Source organism: Eubalaena glacialis, chromosome 6, assembly GCF_028564815.1.
Source record: "Eubalaena glacialis isolate mEubGla1 chromosome 6, mEubGla1.1.hap2.+ XY, whole genome shotgun sequence".
NCBI classification, from domain to species: domain Eukaryota; kingdom Metazoa; phylum Chordata; class Mammalia; order Artiodactyla; family Balaenidae; genus Eubalaena; species Eubalaena glacialis.
The window spans coordinates 31,687,647-31,700,355 of NC_083721.1; the positions used below are offsets into that span (position 1 = coordinate 31,687,647).

General features: G+C 33.2%; 1 protein-coding gene across 5 annotated transcripts in view; it reads left to right on the forward strand.

The window, feature by feature from the left end:
- The window catches only part of ROBO2 (roundabout guidance receptor 2), a 572,640-nt gene that overhangs the window by 499,104 nt on the left and 60,827 nt on the right, over window positions 1-12,709 (forward strand). For all 5 annotated transcript variants that reach the window (XM_061194027.1, XM_061194028.1, XM_061194031.1 and 2 more), the window contains exons 15-17: window positions 1,174-1,405; window positions 4,436-4,560; window positions 6,886-7,057. In XM_061194027.1, coding sequence (XP_061050010.1) covers window positions 1,174-1,405; window positions 4,436-4,560; window positions 6,886-7,057 — 529 coding nt within the window. The remainder of the gene's footprint in view (window positions 1-1,173; window positions 1,406-4,435; window positions 4,561-6,885; window positions 7,058-12,709) is intronic.

Below are 12,709 nucleotides of genomic sequence, written 5' to 3' on the forward strand. Positions count from 1 at the left end.
GAAGGTGCTGTGATAGTTATATTTGTCAAGCATTTCTAAAAAATGGCAAGACATTAAAAAAGTTTAAAAACCTAAAAGTCCCTTTCTCCCTGAAATGAAACAATGGTAACTCCAATAAAGACTCTTCAATAAATGTAAAACGAGAACTTGTTTTTTGATATTTTTTGATATTTTGATATTGGTTTTCAGGTTCCAAATCTCAGATTTTTATTAAAAACAGCTGCTTATCCTCTGTACCTCAAATGAATGAAAGGATCAAGAAAGTTGTCAGGTTGTGCCAATAGTGGGATATTGGAGGAGGCAGAAATTGATTACTTAATAACTGTCTTTCATTTAATATTTGTTAATGGGTATAAGCTTTTCATATGCATTTAAAACAGACGCTCTGGCGCCACAACTCTTGAGTCTCTTTCATATGCTTTCTCCAGCTACAGGAATTTTACACATTCTGTTCCTACTCTTCTTCCCCTAAATAAATCTTACTTTCCATGCAGATCTCAGCGCTTGTTCTTCCAGGAAACTGTCTCCCCTTCCTGATCACTCAACTTCCTCTCCACTCTAGGCTTTCTTAGCTCCTAGTACAACTCATTCATAATATCTGCGTATGCTTATTTGTTATGAATGTAACCTGCCCATTGTTTGAGTGATCATTAAATAATGCCCACCTTCTACCTGAATTCTATGCACCATGAGGCCTGGGACTGACTCTACTTTCATTCTCCATTTTCACCCTCAGAGTTAACAGAATAACTGGCACCTCTTAGTAGGAACTCAGAAAATGTTTGAGTGAGTGAAGGCATTAGTGAATGAACAAGGGATGAGAATGGAGATTCCTGACAAATAGCACACTACATATAAAACCAAAAAAATGAGAATTGTTGACTACAAAAAAGAACAGACGAGCAACAAAGCTAGAAACATTGGCAGGTCTAGGCCTTGACAGGCTTTTGTGCTAATCCAAAGAATTTGAATTAATTGAGTATCTTAGCTACTATGAAGTATTTTTAACAGGAGAGAATGTTGTTGCACTCTTCATTTTGGAAATAACAACTTAGGAGCAACGTGAACTCAGAACTGGAAAAGGATATTAGAAGCAGGGAGATGAATTAGAAAGCTATGGCATCACTCAGACACTTCCATTTGGTTTCAAAAGTTTGTTGCTTTGTTTTTCAGGTTGATCGCCAACCCCAGTTTATTCAAGGCTACCGAGTGATGTACCGTCAGACTTCAGGACTGCAGGCTACATCAACGTGGCAGAATTTAGATGCTAAAGTCCCGACTGAGCGAAGTGCTGTCTTAGTCAATCTGAAAAAGGGGGTGACTTATGAAATTAAAGTTCGACCATATTTTAATGAGTTCCAAGGAATGGACAGTGAATCTAAAACAGTTCGTACTACTGAAGAAGGTCAGTATTCAGATTTCTAACATAAACCAAACTTAAACTATAATGAAATCAATTTCTATTGAAGTTCTAGTTTATCATCTTCCTTAGAAGGGTAGCAAAAGAGATTCTAAAAGTGAATCCAGGAAGTATCATTTTCTCCTTTTATTCTGAGAATTTCATAGAATCTAACAACTCAAAAAAATGACATTCAAGTAGTTTGAATTTTCCTTAAGGAAACATTCGCTTCAACTCTTGTTTTTCAGTGCACTGGAATTTGATTATAATGTTTTCCTATTTTTTTTTTTTACACATGGATTTAGCTCATTTGGCTTCATTAAAGGACAGGCTAATGGAAACCCAAGTACACAGGCTGTTCTTTGTCTCTCTTTTTTTGGGTAGGATAAAGCATGACATTTTCTTTCATAAGCCTCCTTCCCTATGGGCTCTGCCAGTCTGATTCATAATTTCTAATCCGGAAGGCCCCTTGCATGTTTGCAGCAGCATTCTTCTTAGGGATGTTCCCTCTCCCTCTTCCCTTGGTAACTTTTCTTACCTGCAGATACTTTTAAAGTCAGTCTGTGATGGACATGAAATTAATGTGGGTCTCAACCAGTCCATTTTCTAGTGTCTCCTTCCTTAAACTAGAGGTTTATAATGAATGCTATCATCAAAGTACAAAAAATCAGATACCAACTATAATAAATTCCCCCTTTTCTGCTTTTGTACTAATTTTATGTACAAAAACATATTTCATATAAATCAATATAAGAGCAGCCTTAAGAAAATGTGTGTAGGTTGTTCATGCTAACATAGATGTACATGTTTGACCAAAGAGCTTTTAAATTATACGTATCTTATAATAAGCAACACAGAGAAATGTTATCTTCATATTGGTTTACAGTGTGATATACTGACATGCGCAGAAGTGCATATTTTTAAAGGCATCATTAGTCTACCTTTAAGATTTGTAAAGAAAAAAATTAATAATAGGATCTTCATCCCCCATTAAATTTTACTTTATGTGGATAATGTGTAGAACTAATGAGTGGAGTGGGTAAATTTAATACAGAATGCTACATTTGAAGCATATTTCCAAAAATCAATTTCACTGCAGTTAGACTTTGCCTCTGGACTAGACATTTGGCACCATTCGGTATACGTTCATCTCCGCTTTCTGTGGCCTTCTGAAGGGAACAAATGGAACTCAGCTGGGCTTGTCTGGGAGCAATGAGTGGGTTCTTTCACATCTGTGTAATAATTGACAGGTCAGGAAATAGGCACGGTGTTCTCGCCAAGCCAGCGGTAAGGCAAATGAGAAACCAGTTCTCCAAAATGTTACTTTTCAATGAAGTCTACTTAATAACTACAAAACTGGTAGGCAAATGGTTGGATTGATGTCATTGTGCCACATTGTGGAGCAACGTTATCACACAGAGGAGTGATAAAGAGCAGTATGGTGGTAGCGTGTCTGTGTGTGTCTTACACTCAATGCAAAGATGACTATACCTTAGTGAAATATGTTGTGACAGATTTATCAAACGTGGGAAACTTTATTGATAGGCTTTTTTTTTTGGCTGCGTTGGGTTTTTGTTGCTGCACGCAGGCTTTTCTCTGGTTGTGGCGAGCAGGGGCTACTCTTCGTTGTGGCGCGTGGGCTTCTCATTGCGGTGGCTTCTCTTTGTTTTGGAGCATGGGCTCCAGGCACGTGGGCTTCAGCAGTTGTGGCACTTGGCCCCAGTAATTGTGGCTTGCAGGCTCCAGAGCGCAGGCTCAGCAGTTGTGGCGCACGGGCTTAGTTGCTCCGCGGCATGTGGGGTCCTTCTGGACCAGGGCTCGAACCCGGGTGCCCTGCATTGGCAGGTGGACTCTTAACCACTGTGCCACCAGGGAAGCCCCTATTGATAGTCTTTTAAAATATCTTTTATGTTTGAAGTGTACACGTTTTCAAAGAAATAAGTTGTGTAGTTGTGAAAGCATTGATCTTATATGTAAAAATTCTTTTGTACCACAAAATTATCTGAATTTTGCTTTAACTGTTAGTACTTTGATTTGTTTTTTCAACATTTGGTTTAAATTCAGAGATATACTGAGAATTGATTAGTTTTCCGGCCAAATTAGTATGATTTAGCTCTCAAATATACTGGATAGGAGATGCTACATTCCAAAATCATGATTTTTTTTCTTGTTCATCTTTTCTCAGTATGATTATAATTAGTTATAGGAAAAACGATAAAGGAAGAGAATTGTAGGAAATTAAAATCTGTCCATTTCACATTTGATCTAACATGAACTGCTTTCATTTATATCTTCAGAGTTCCTTGCTCATCAATATAAAATAAGTTTTAAATCTTAAATTATGGGTCAATTTATAACAGTCAATTATTTTTCTCAACATGAAAACAGAAGTGTCTTTTTTCTGGATTGGTGAAATTTATAGCTGTGTTTCTGTTTTTATGTATTAAACGCAAACCAGAACAAAACAAAAAGATTGTCAGTAATGCTACCACTCAGAGATAATGACATAAAATTTTGGAATGCATCCTCTCAGAACATTTTTGATAGAAGTGTTTTTTTGTTGTTGTTGTTTTTTGTTTGTTTGTTTGTTTTTTAAAAAGCGAGCCTATTAGAGTCAAAAGAATCAAAGTTCTAGAATCAATCAGACATACCTGGGTTCAAATTCTCCCTCATTGTTTGACTTAGCTAAGTCTTCAGTTTCCTTATCTGTAAAACTGAGATAAGAGGTGTTTTTATTTCCTGAGGTTATTATGAGAATTAAATCTTACTCTCACCTCAGTTCTGGGCACATAGGAAACATTCATTTGAATGTTAGCTGTTAAATTTATTGTTGAGGACATATTACCATAGCTGTTGTATTTGCTTTGATCTATCCATTATATATAAAGGATTTTTTTTTAAAACTGTCACTGTTAATTCAGAACTACTGGAAACCAGACCTTCTTGCATTTTGTCTTTATATTCATATTCTGTAAGCAGCATTAATGTACACCGAGACTTAACAGTTTGTGTTTATTCTAATCACTTCCTCTGCAGCCCCAAGTGCCCCTCCACAATCTGTCACTGTGCTGACTGTTGGAAGCCACAATAGCACAAGTATTAGTGTTTCCTGGGATCCTCCTCCTCCTGATCATCAGAATGGAATTATCCAAGAATACAAGGTAAGGCCTGGATGAAGAAGGAAAGTTCACAGGTAAAAGTTCCCAGAGAAGTCTCAGGGTCACGTGGAGGGGGAACATTTCTAGTGGCCCTCTTATTGAGTTTGAGTGTAAAGTAATATTTTATATCTTTGTGTGACAGGTAAAGAAGCAAATGCATAGGATGCATAGAACCTAATTCCAAGGTCACAGATAACACAAACTCAGTTGGACAAGTAAACCATAAGAATGCAGTGTTGTTGTTGTTTGTTTGTTTTAATAATGTGATTGCAGAACCTCAGGGATTTAGAGAGACAGGGTACAGGGTAGATAGTGAAGCCCTATCCTAGGAAGTGCCTTTATCTTTGTTATTAGATTTCTGTGTAATGGGACTTAGAACAGCTGTTTTTAAACTGTATTCTCATAAAAAAGATGCTTCAGGGGTTTAAAGAGTTGAGATGGAGATAAGAGGGTGGGCAGTACCACCTCCCACTGTAAATTCTGCTTTTACCAAGTTATTGGTAAAAGGTTCTGTAAAATATTTCACTTGAAAAACGGGAGCCATTGAAAAAACAAATTTTGAAAAACTCTTATTTTTCAACTGATGAATTTGTTGCTATTTGGAAACAGTATATGTTCGTTGTTTCTTCACCATCATTTGAGCGACATCACTTAAGAATCACAAGTTGTCTAACTTTGAGAAATAAGGTTCTGATTAATTCTGATGTGATTAGACCACATGGGAGAGTAAAACACCTCATTAAATCTTGTAAAAATTCAAAACTATGCTTTTTTGCTATTAATAAATTTTTATAGAAATCTGATAATAACATACTAAGGAGATCTATTAGAAAAGAAAACTAGACACCCCACCTCACCCCAGAAATTCATAGTTGGTATGTGAAATTAAGCTGAATAATTTTACTCAAAACATTGTTACTTCTAGGAAAAAATGTGAAAGTTTAAGTAGAATTTTCCTAAGTTAATGGTTAAGTTACTGAAGCAAATGGACTAAATTTCATAAGAATTTATTTTAAAATTATTCCCATCACATTATAAAGAAATGTGAATAAGAATATAAGAGTAAGTGCTTTTACAATAGCATAATTATATAAAATCAGAAATTTTATAAGTGTTAGGACACATTGTTTTAAAAGCAAAACATTATCTACCCTGGAGTGTGTGTGTTTTTTAATGAGTTTAGAATTTTACTTTTATATCATCTAGGACTAAATATCTTCAATTTCTATTTATTTAAAAATTGATTTTTTTTCACAACATGATAATTTTTCATAAGTTGTAAATTTTCTCACTCATATGAGATTGTCCTATTTTGGTAAAAATGTGTATATCTTGGTAGGGGCTAAATAATCCTTCACTAGTAACTTAGGTTTCATAGACTAAATAAAAGACATCTGCAATTCAAAGGTATTCTCTTAAAGAAAAAGTTTCAGGAACTTACCTCTTTCAGAAACAAGCAATGTGTGTTCCTACTTATATGTCCGCATGTAGATTATAAATACTGTATAATAGAAATACAAATAAGTACACACAGTAGAATTTTTTATAACACATTTTACAGTAACAGATTTCCGTATCCTAAAAGAATGTATGACTTAAAATTTGATTCTTGTTGGAAGTACAAGCCTAGTGTCCCTCACATCAGTGTTTAAACACTTCCCACCACTGTTCTCATGCATGTGTATATATGTATAGATATGTTTTGATCAATATTAAGATTTATTACTGTCAGTGTAAATATTGGCTTTAATTTTATCTCAGTCAATACCTGTAACTTTAGTCAATTAATCTTGTTAACCACTTCTGTGTAAGTTAATAATTTCTTAAATGAAATATAAATTACTTAGATATGCACCTATATACTTTGGATACTACAACTCATAATCACCATATTTTTAATAATTCTTTGCCTAATAAATCTTGATAAATAAATTAAGCAGAGGAATTTGTGTGTTTTAATCCATACCTAAATGCCATTTGCAATCAAGGACCACTTTCCAGACCTTGCAGAGGTATTGAGGGAATCATTGTACTATGAGCATTCAGTGTTGATTGTAAAATATAAAGGAACGCTGCATAGTTTTAGCTTCTTTTGTTGTTCTTTAATACACACACACACATACACAGACACACACACATATATATATACATACATACGTGTATATATAAACAGCAGAAATTAGGCTTTAGAAAATGTCATTTACAAATACTTCTATAAGAATAGAAAATAGATTGGTCTCTACTAAAAGATTAAATCAATTGTAATGAACTAATTACCAGAAAAAAATAATTTTATATTCTTTTGGTATTCACTTTACATTTCTATAGATCTGGTGTCTGGGGAATGAAACACGATTCCACATCAACAAAACTGTGGATGCAGCCATTCGATCTGTAATAATTGGTGGATTATTCCCAGGTATTCAATACCGGGTAGAGGTTGCAGCTAGTACCAGTGCAGGAGTTGGAGTAAAAAGTGAGCCACAGCCAATAATAATTGGTGAGTACCAATCCATATGGTATGTGTTTTAGAATCAGTCAACTGGTAACAAAGTAGATTATTCTTTTGAATTTACGTCCCAACAGTGGATATACAGTAAATAATAAGTAATAAGATGCGCACATCATATAGGCAAATAAACTGACTAGAGCTTCTAACAAAATGTTTAGCAATTGCTTATGCTTTTAGGATTTCCACAAACTTCTTAAAATCATAATCATTAAGAGTTTACATGCTGAAAGTTGGTTTGAAAATTATTTTTAATCTATAGTTTCATTTGTAATTTTGATGCCTTTGAAATACAATAGGAAATGAGGCAGTTACTGAAGAAGGCGCATTATGTTTCAAATCTGTATACCTCTTCTTAGCCAGAAAAATGTCAAAAATTAACCAGAAACAGGCCAAAAGAAACTAGTAATCCAAATAAACTATCCCAAAGAAGAAATCCCTATTCAATCTACTATCATCATTACAGAAAATTGCTTCCTATCACCATGGATTATGTTTGACTTTTCTTGAAATATATATAAATGGAATCATACAGAATATAATATTTTGTGTCTGGCTTCTTTCACTAAACATAATGTTTTTGAGATTCTCCCATAGATGTATTATGCAATTCATATGTTTTATTTCTGAGCAGTATTCAATCATGTGAATGTATCATATTTTGTTTCTCTGCTTTTCTCTTGAGAGAATGTGTAAGAAGTTTTTTTGAGGACATATGTTTTTATTTCTTTTGGAGAATTACCTAGAAGTGGAATTTCTGGGTAACAGCACTGATGTAGTTTGACTTTATAAGAAACTCTAAATATTTTTTCAAACTGTATAATTTTATACTCTCACTGGGAAAGAATATGACTTCCAGTTTTTCTACATCTTCACTGCCATTTAATGTTGCCATCTGTCATTTTAGCCATTTCAGTGAGTGTAAGAGTCCCTCATTGTCATTTTAACTTCAATTTTCTTTGATGACTAATGATGTTGAGCAACTTCACGTGTACTTATTGGCCATTCACATACTTTCTTTTGTAAAATTTCCAGGTCTTTGCCTTTTTTAAAATGGTGTCATTTGTCTCTTGTTACTAAGAGGAGTTATTTGTACATTTTCAATATAAATTATCTGTCATAGATTGTATCACAAATATTTTCTCCCAATTTATGGCTTTCTTAGTCCTTTTCTTGATAGTGTCTTTTGATGAGCAAAAGTTTTCAATTTACATGATCTATAATTTATCAGATTTTTCTTTCATGTTTAGTACTTTCTAAGAAACTATGTCCTAGATCTAGATAGCAAAGATATTTTCTTCCGGAAGCTTTATAGTTTTAGCTTTTATGCATAGGTCTATAATTCATCTTAAAGTAATTGCATGTGATTTGAGGGTTGAGGTTTATTTATTTCCATATGTAAAATCAAAATGCATAGGTATCTTTCACTGAAAAAACTTTCCTTTCTCCAGTTAACTATATATGTGTGGATCCATTCCTGGATTCCCTGTATTATTCCATTTGTTTATATGTCTATCCATATGCCAAACCACAGTGTCTTGATTACTAATAGCTCATAGAAAATCCTGAAATCAGGTAATGTGAATACTGCATCATTTTCTTCTCCAAAATTTTTTTGGCTATTCCAGACCTTTTGCTTTTCCATATACTTTTCAAATCAGCATGTCAGTTTCTACAAAATTATGTTGGAAAAAAAATTTGGAAAATTTTTTTCTACAAAATTATGTTGGAAAAATTATATTTATGTTTAAAAATACAGTGAATCTATACATCAAATTGGAAAGATTAAACATTTTCGTAGTCAGTCTTTCTCTGTGGGAACTTGATGTACCTCTCCATTATTTATCTTTATTTTTCTCAACAATATTTTGTAGTTTCCAGCATATGGCCTTAACATATGTTTTGTCAAAGTTTTTCCTGAGTATTTAATGTGTTTTACACTATTATAAGTGGAGTTATAAAATTCCCTTTTTCAACTACTTTATGTTATATATAAAGTTAATTTTATGTATTGCCCTTTTATCTTATGGCCTTACTAACTTCATTCACTTATTTTAATAGTTGCAAAATACTTTTTCTGAGTGTATTCAGATAATCATCTATTTTCTTTCTCCTTATTTGTGTTAATATGATAAATTCTATGGTTTCAAAGGTAAATAAACCTGGCATTCTTGGGATAAATCCCACTTGGTCAGGATATATTATGCTTTTTACAGATACTACTGGATCTGATTTGCTAACATTTAGTAAAGAATTTTGCATCTATGTTCATGAGGGATATTGATCGGTAGTTTTCTTTTAATATCTTTGTCAGGTTTTGGATTCAGGGAGGCTAGCTTTAATGGGTTGGGAAGTATTCCTTCCTCTTCTACATTCTGTAAGAGTCTTGGTAGGCCTGGTCCTATTTCTTCCTAAAATACTTCTAGAATTCAATGATGATATCTGTGCCTAGAGTTTTCTTTGTGCATTATTTTTATTGTTATGAATTTACATTTATTCAGATATTTTTTTCTTCCCTGTTGGTTGTGGTAAATGGATTTTTGGTGTTTGCCCACCAATGAATTTGTCTAATCCATCTAAATTGTTGAATTTATTATCACATGTTTATTTGCAGTATCTCCTTATTTGTAATCCCTTTAATTGTAATGTTTGCAGGATGAGCAGTAATGCCATCTCTTTTATTCATAAGTACTGTGGATTGATGCTCTCTCTCTCTCTCTTCTCCTTTTTCGTTGCCCCCTACCCTCTCTCTCTCTTCCCTCTCTCCAACTTTAATCTTGATAAGGATTTATCAATTTTATTAATCCTTTCAGCATACAAATTTTGGCTTTGTTAGTTTTATTTATTTGTTTTCTAATTAAGCGATTTCTGAAATTTTTTTCTTCTGCTTACTTTTATGTTGCTTCTTAAGATAGAAACTTATACCAATGATTTGGACCTCTCTTCTTTTCTAATACGAATATTTAAAGTTATAAATTTCCCTCTAAGCACTTCTTCAGCTGAATCTTACAAATTTGATGTGTTACGTTTCCATTTATCATAAAGTTGAAAACACTTTTCACTTTCCCTAAAAATTTTTGGGTTTTGCAGAAGTTATTTGGAAATGTGCTATTAAATTTCCAAATGTTTTGGTATTTTCCATACAGCTTTTTGTTGCTGATTTCTAATTTAATTCCACTGAGGTCAGAGAGTGTATTTTACATGAATTTAGCTTTTTAAATATGGAGACTTATTTTATGGCCCAGAATTTTGTTTGAGCGAGTGTGCCTTGTGCATTTAAAAACTATGTTCATTTTTATTTTTCTATCTTGAAATGGAATGTTCAGTAAATGTCAGGTCAAATCAGTTGGTAGTATTGTTCAAGTCCTTACTTATTTTCTGTTAATGCATTCTTTTAATTAATAAGAAAAGAGCCTGGCAATTTATTATAATTATGGATTTGTATATTTCTCCTTTTTGTTTATAAGTTTTTGTTTCATGTATTTTGCTACTCTGTTTTAACTGAGTATATTTTAAGAGTGTTATAGCTTCTTAATGAACTTGTGCTTTTTCATTACGAAATGCCTCACTTTATTTCCTCGTAAGATTCTTTGTCTCGGAACTTACTCTGTCTGATGTTAGTACACCCGTGTAAGTGTTTGCGTTTTGTGATTTTTTTCATCCTTTTATTTTAACTCCTATGTCTTTGTATTTAATGCACATTTCTATTATTTAAATTGCATATTGTTAGGCCTTATTTTTTATCCAATATGACAATCTTTGCCTTTTAATTGGAGTGTTTATTATCTTTAATGTGATCATTGATGTTTTGGAGCTTAGAATTACCCTTCTGCTATTTATTTTTTTTTTATCTGACTTTGTTCCTATTTTCCTAATTTACTGATTTCTTTTGGATGAATAAAATGACTCCCTGTATAATATTTTATGTTCATTGTTGAATCATTAAATATACTTATTTTTGTAATGATTACTCTAGGATTAGCCTATGCTATATGGATCTTAGAAAATATAATTCCATTTTCCTCCCTTTCAAGCTTTTTGCTATTGTTTTACCTTTTACTCCTGCACATGTAATAAAAACCAATACACAAACGAAAGTATTATTATTGATTTTGCTCTAAACAATCAACTATCTTTCAAATAAATTAAAACTAAGAAAAAATATTTTATATTACCCACCTTTATCTGACATTCTGTTCCTTAAATTCAGTCCCTGAGTCTGCCTGAGTTTTACTGTCTCTTTAACTCAGTAATGCTATTCAGCCATTTTTGGACTCCCCTTCATTGCATCACGTTTTAGAAACTGTCTCCAGATAGAAAGATATGAATATCATAAGATTCCCCTTGTTTATTTCCTTTTTTCTCATAGTTCTGTCCTTTTGTTTCACATATTTTGCCTAGGTTTTCCTTGTTTATGGTGGGATTGCATGTCTCATTCCTTTTATTCCTTCATGGGCAGAAGTGGAAGTATCCAGTGAATTATTCAGTTTATATAATACAAATTCCATTTGTTCTCTTTTACATTTTTCATTTCCCTCTGAAATTCCCCATGTGTTTATTCATTAGGACTCTATTATTTTAAATTAATGAACATATTGTAATAACTGCTTGAAAGTCCTTTCCTCCTAATTTCAACATCCATGTCATCTCATGGTCTAATTCTATTGATTACTATTCCTCTTGATCTGGGGTTATCTTTTCCTCATTTTTGCTGTTGTGGTTGTTATTATTGTTGTGCTTGTTTTTGCATGCCTGGTAATTTTTTACTATATACTGGACATTGCAGAAAACATACTATACAATTTTGTGATCTTCTGAAGAATGTTGTGTTTTTTTCCTTAGAGGCAGTTATGTTACTGGCTGATCATCTTGATCTTGTGGTGGCTTGGTTTTTACATATTGTTAGTATGGACTATTTACGTTTTGACAATATTCTTCAGGCAAAACAGTTTAATTTTTACTTCTAAGGCATAGTGCTCCTGGACTTTCAGTGAAAAGCCTAATATATTTATCTGGTCTGCCTAACTTGATGGAATTTAAACTTCAAACACAATCTTCTCTGCAGTGAGAGAGTCTGCTCAGTCTTTGCAGCCTTTTACCTTTTGAGTTTCACCAGATCCTTGAAATCGTCCTTCTGCATGCACAATTCAGGGTTCACACTAGTACTGAGGGAGAATTTATACGCAGATTTGAGAACATCACTCTCCTGTCTCTCCCTCTTTCACATGGTTTCTCCCTTAATTTTTTGTCACACTGGCAGCTCTGAAGGCTATCTTCTGACACCTCCTAGAAATAAGACTGAGATTTTCAGCTTGAATTCTAGCTCCTTAGCGCTGCATGGATTGAGCTCTCTAAGGGGGTAGAAAGCCTCATAAATGCAGATTTATTTTTTTCTTGAGTGGTTTTATTCTTTCAAAAGGCAAATCCCTTCAGTTTACCCTGATTTTATTTGTTTGTCGGTGTCTTTATCTTTTTAAATATTCTTCCTAGAGTTTATATATTTTAAAAATACTTGTCCAGAGTTTCATACAAGCCAATGTGCCACTTGCATTCTTTTCTGTTTATTTTCTAAAATATACACATAGAACATACTACCAAATTCTGGGAAATTGTTTCTTTTTACAATGTATTTATCGTATAATG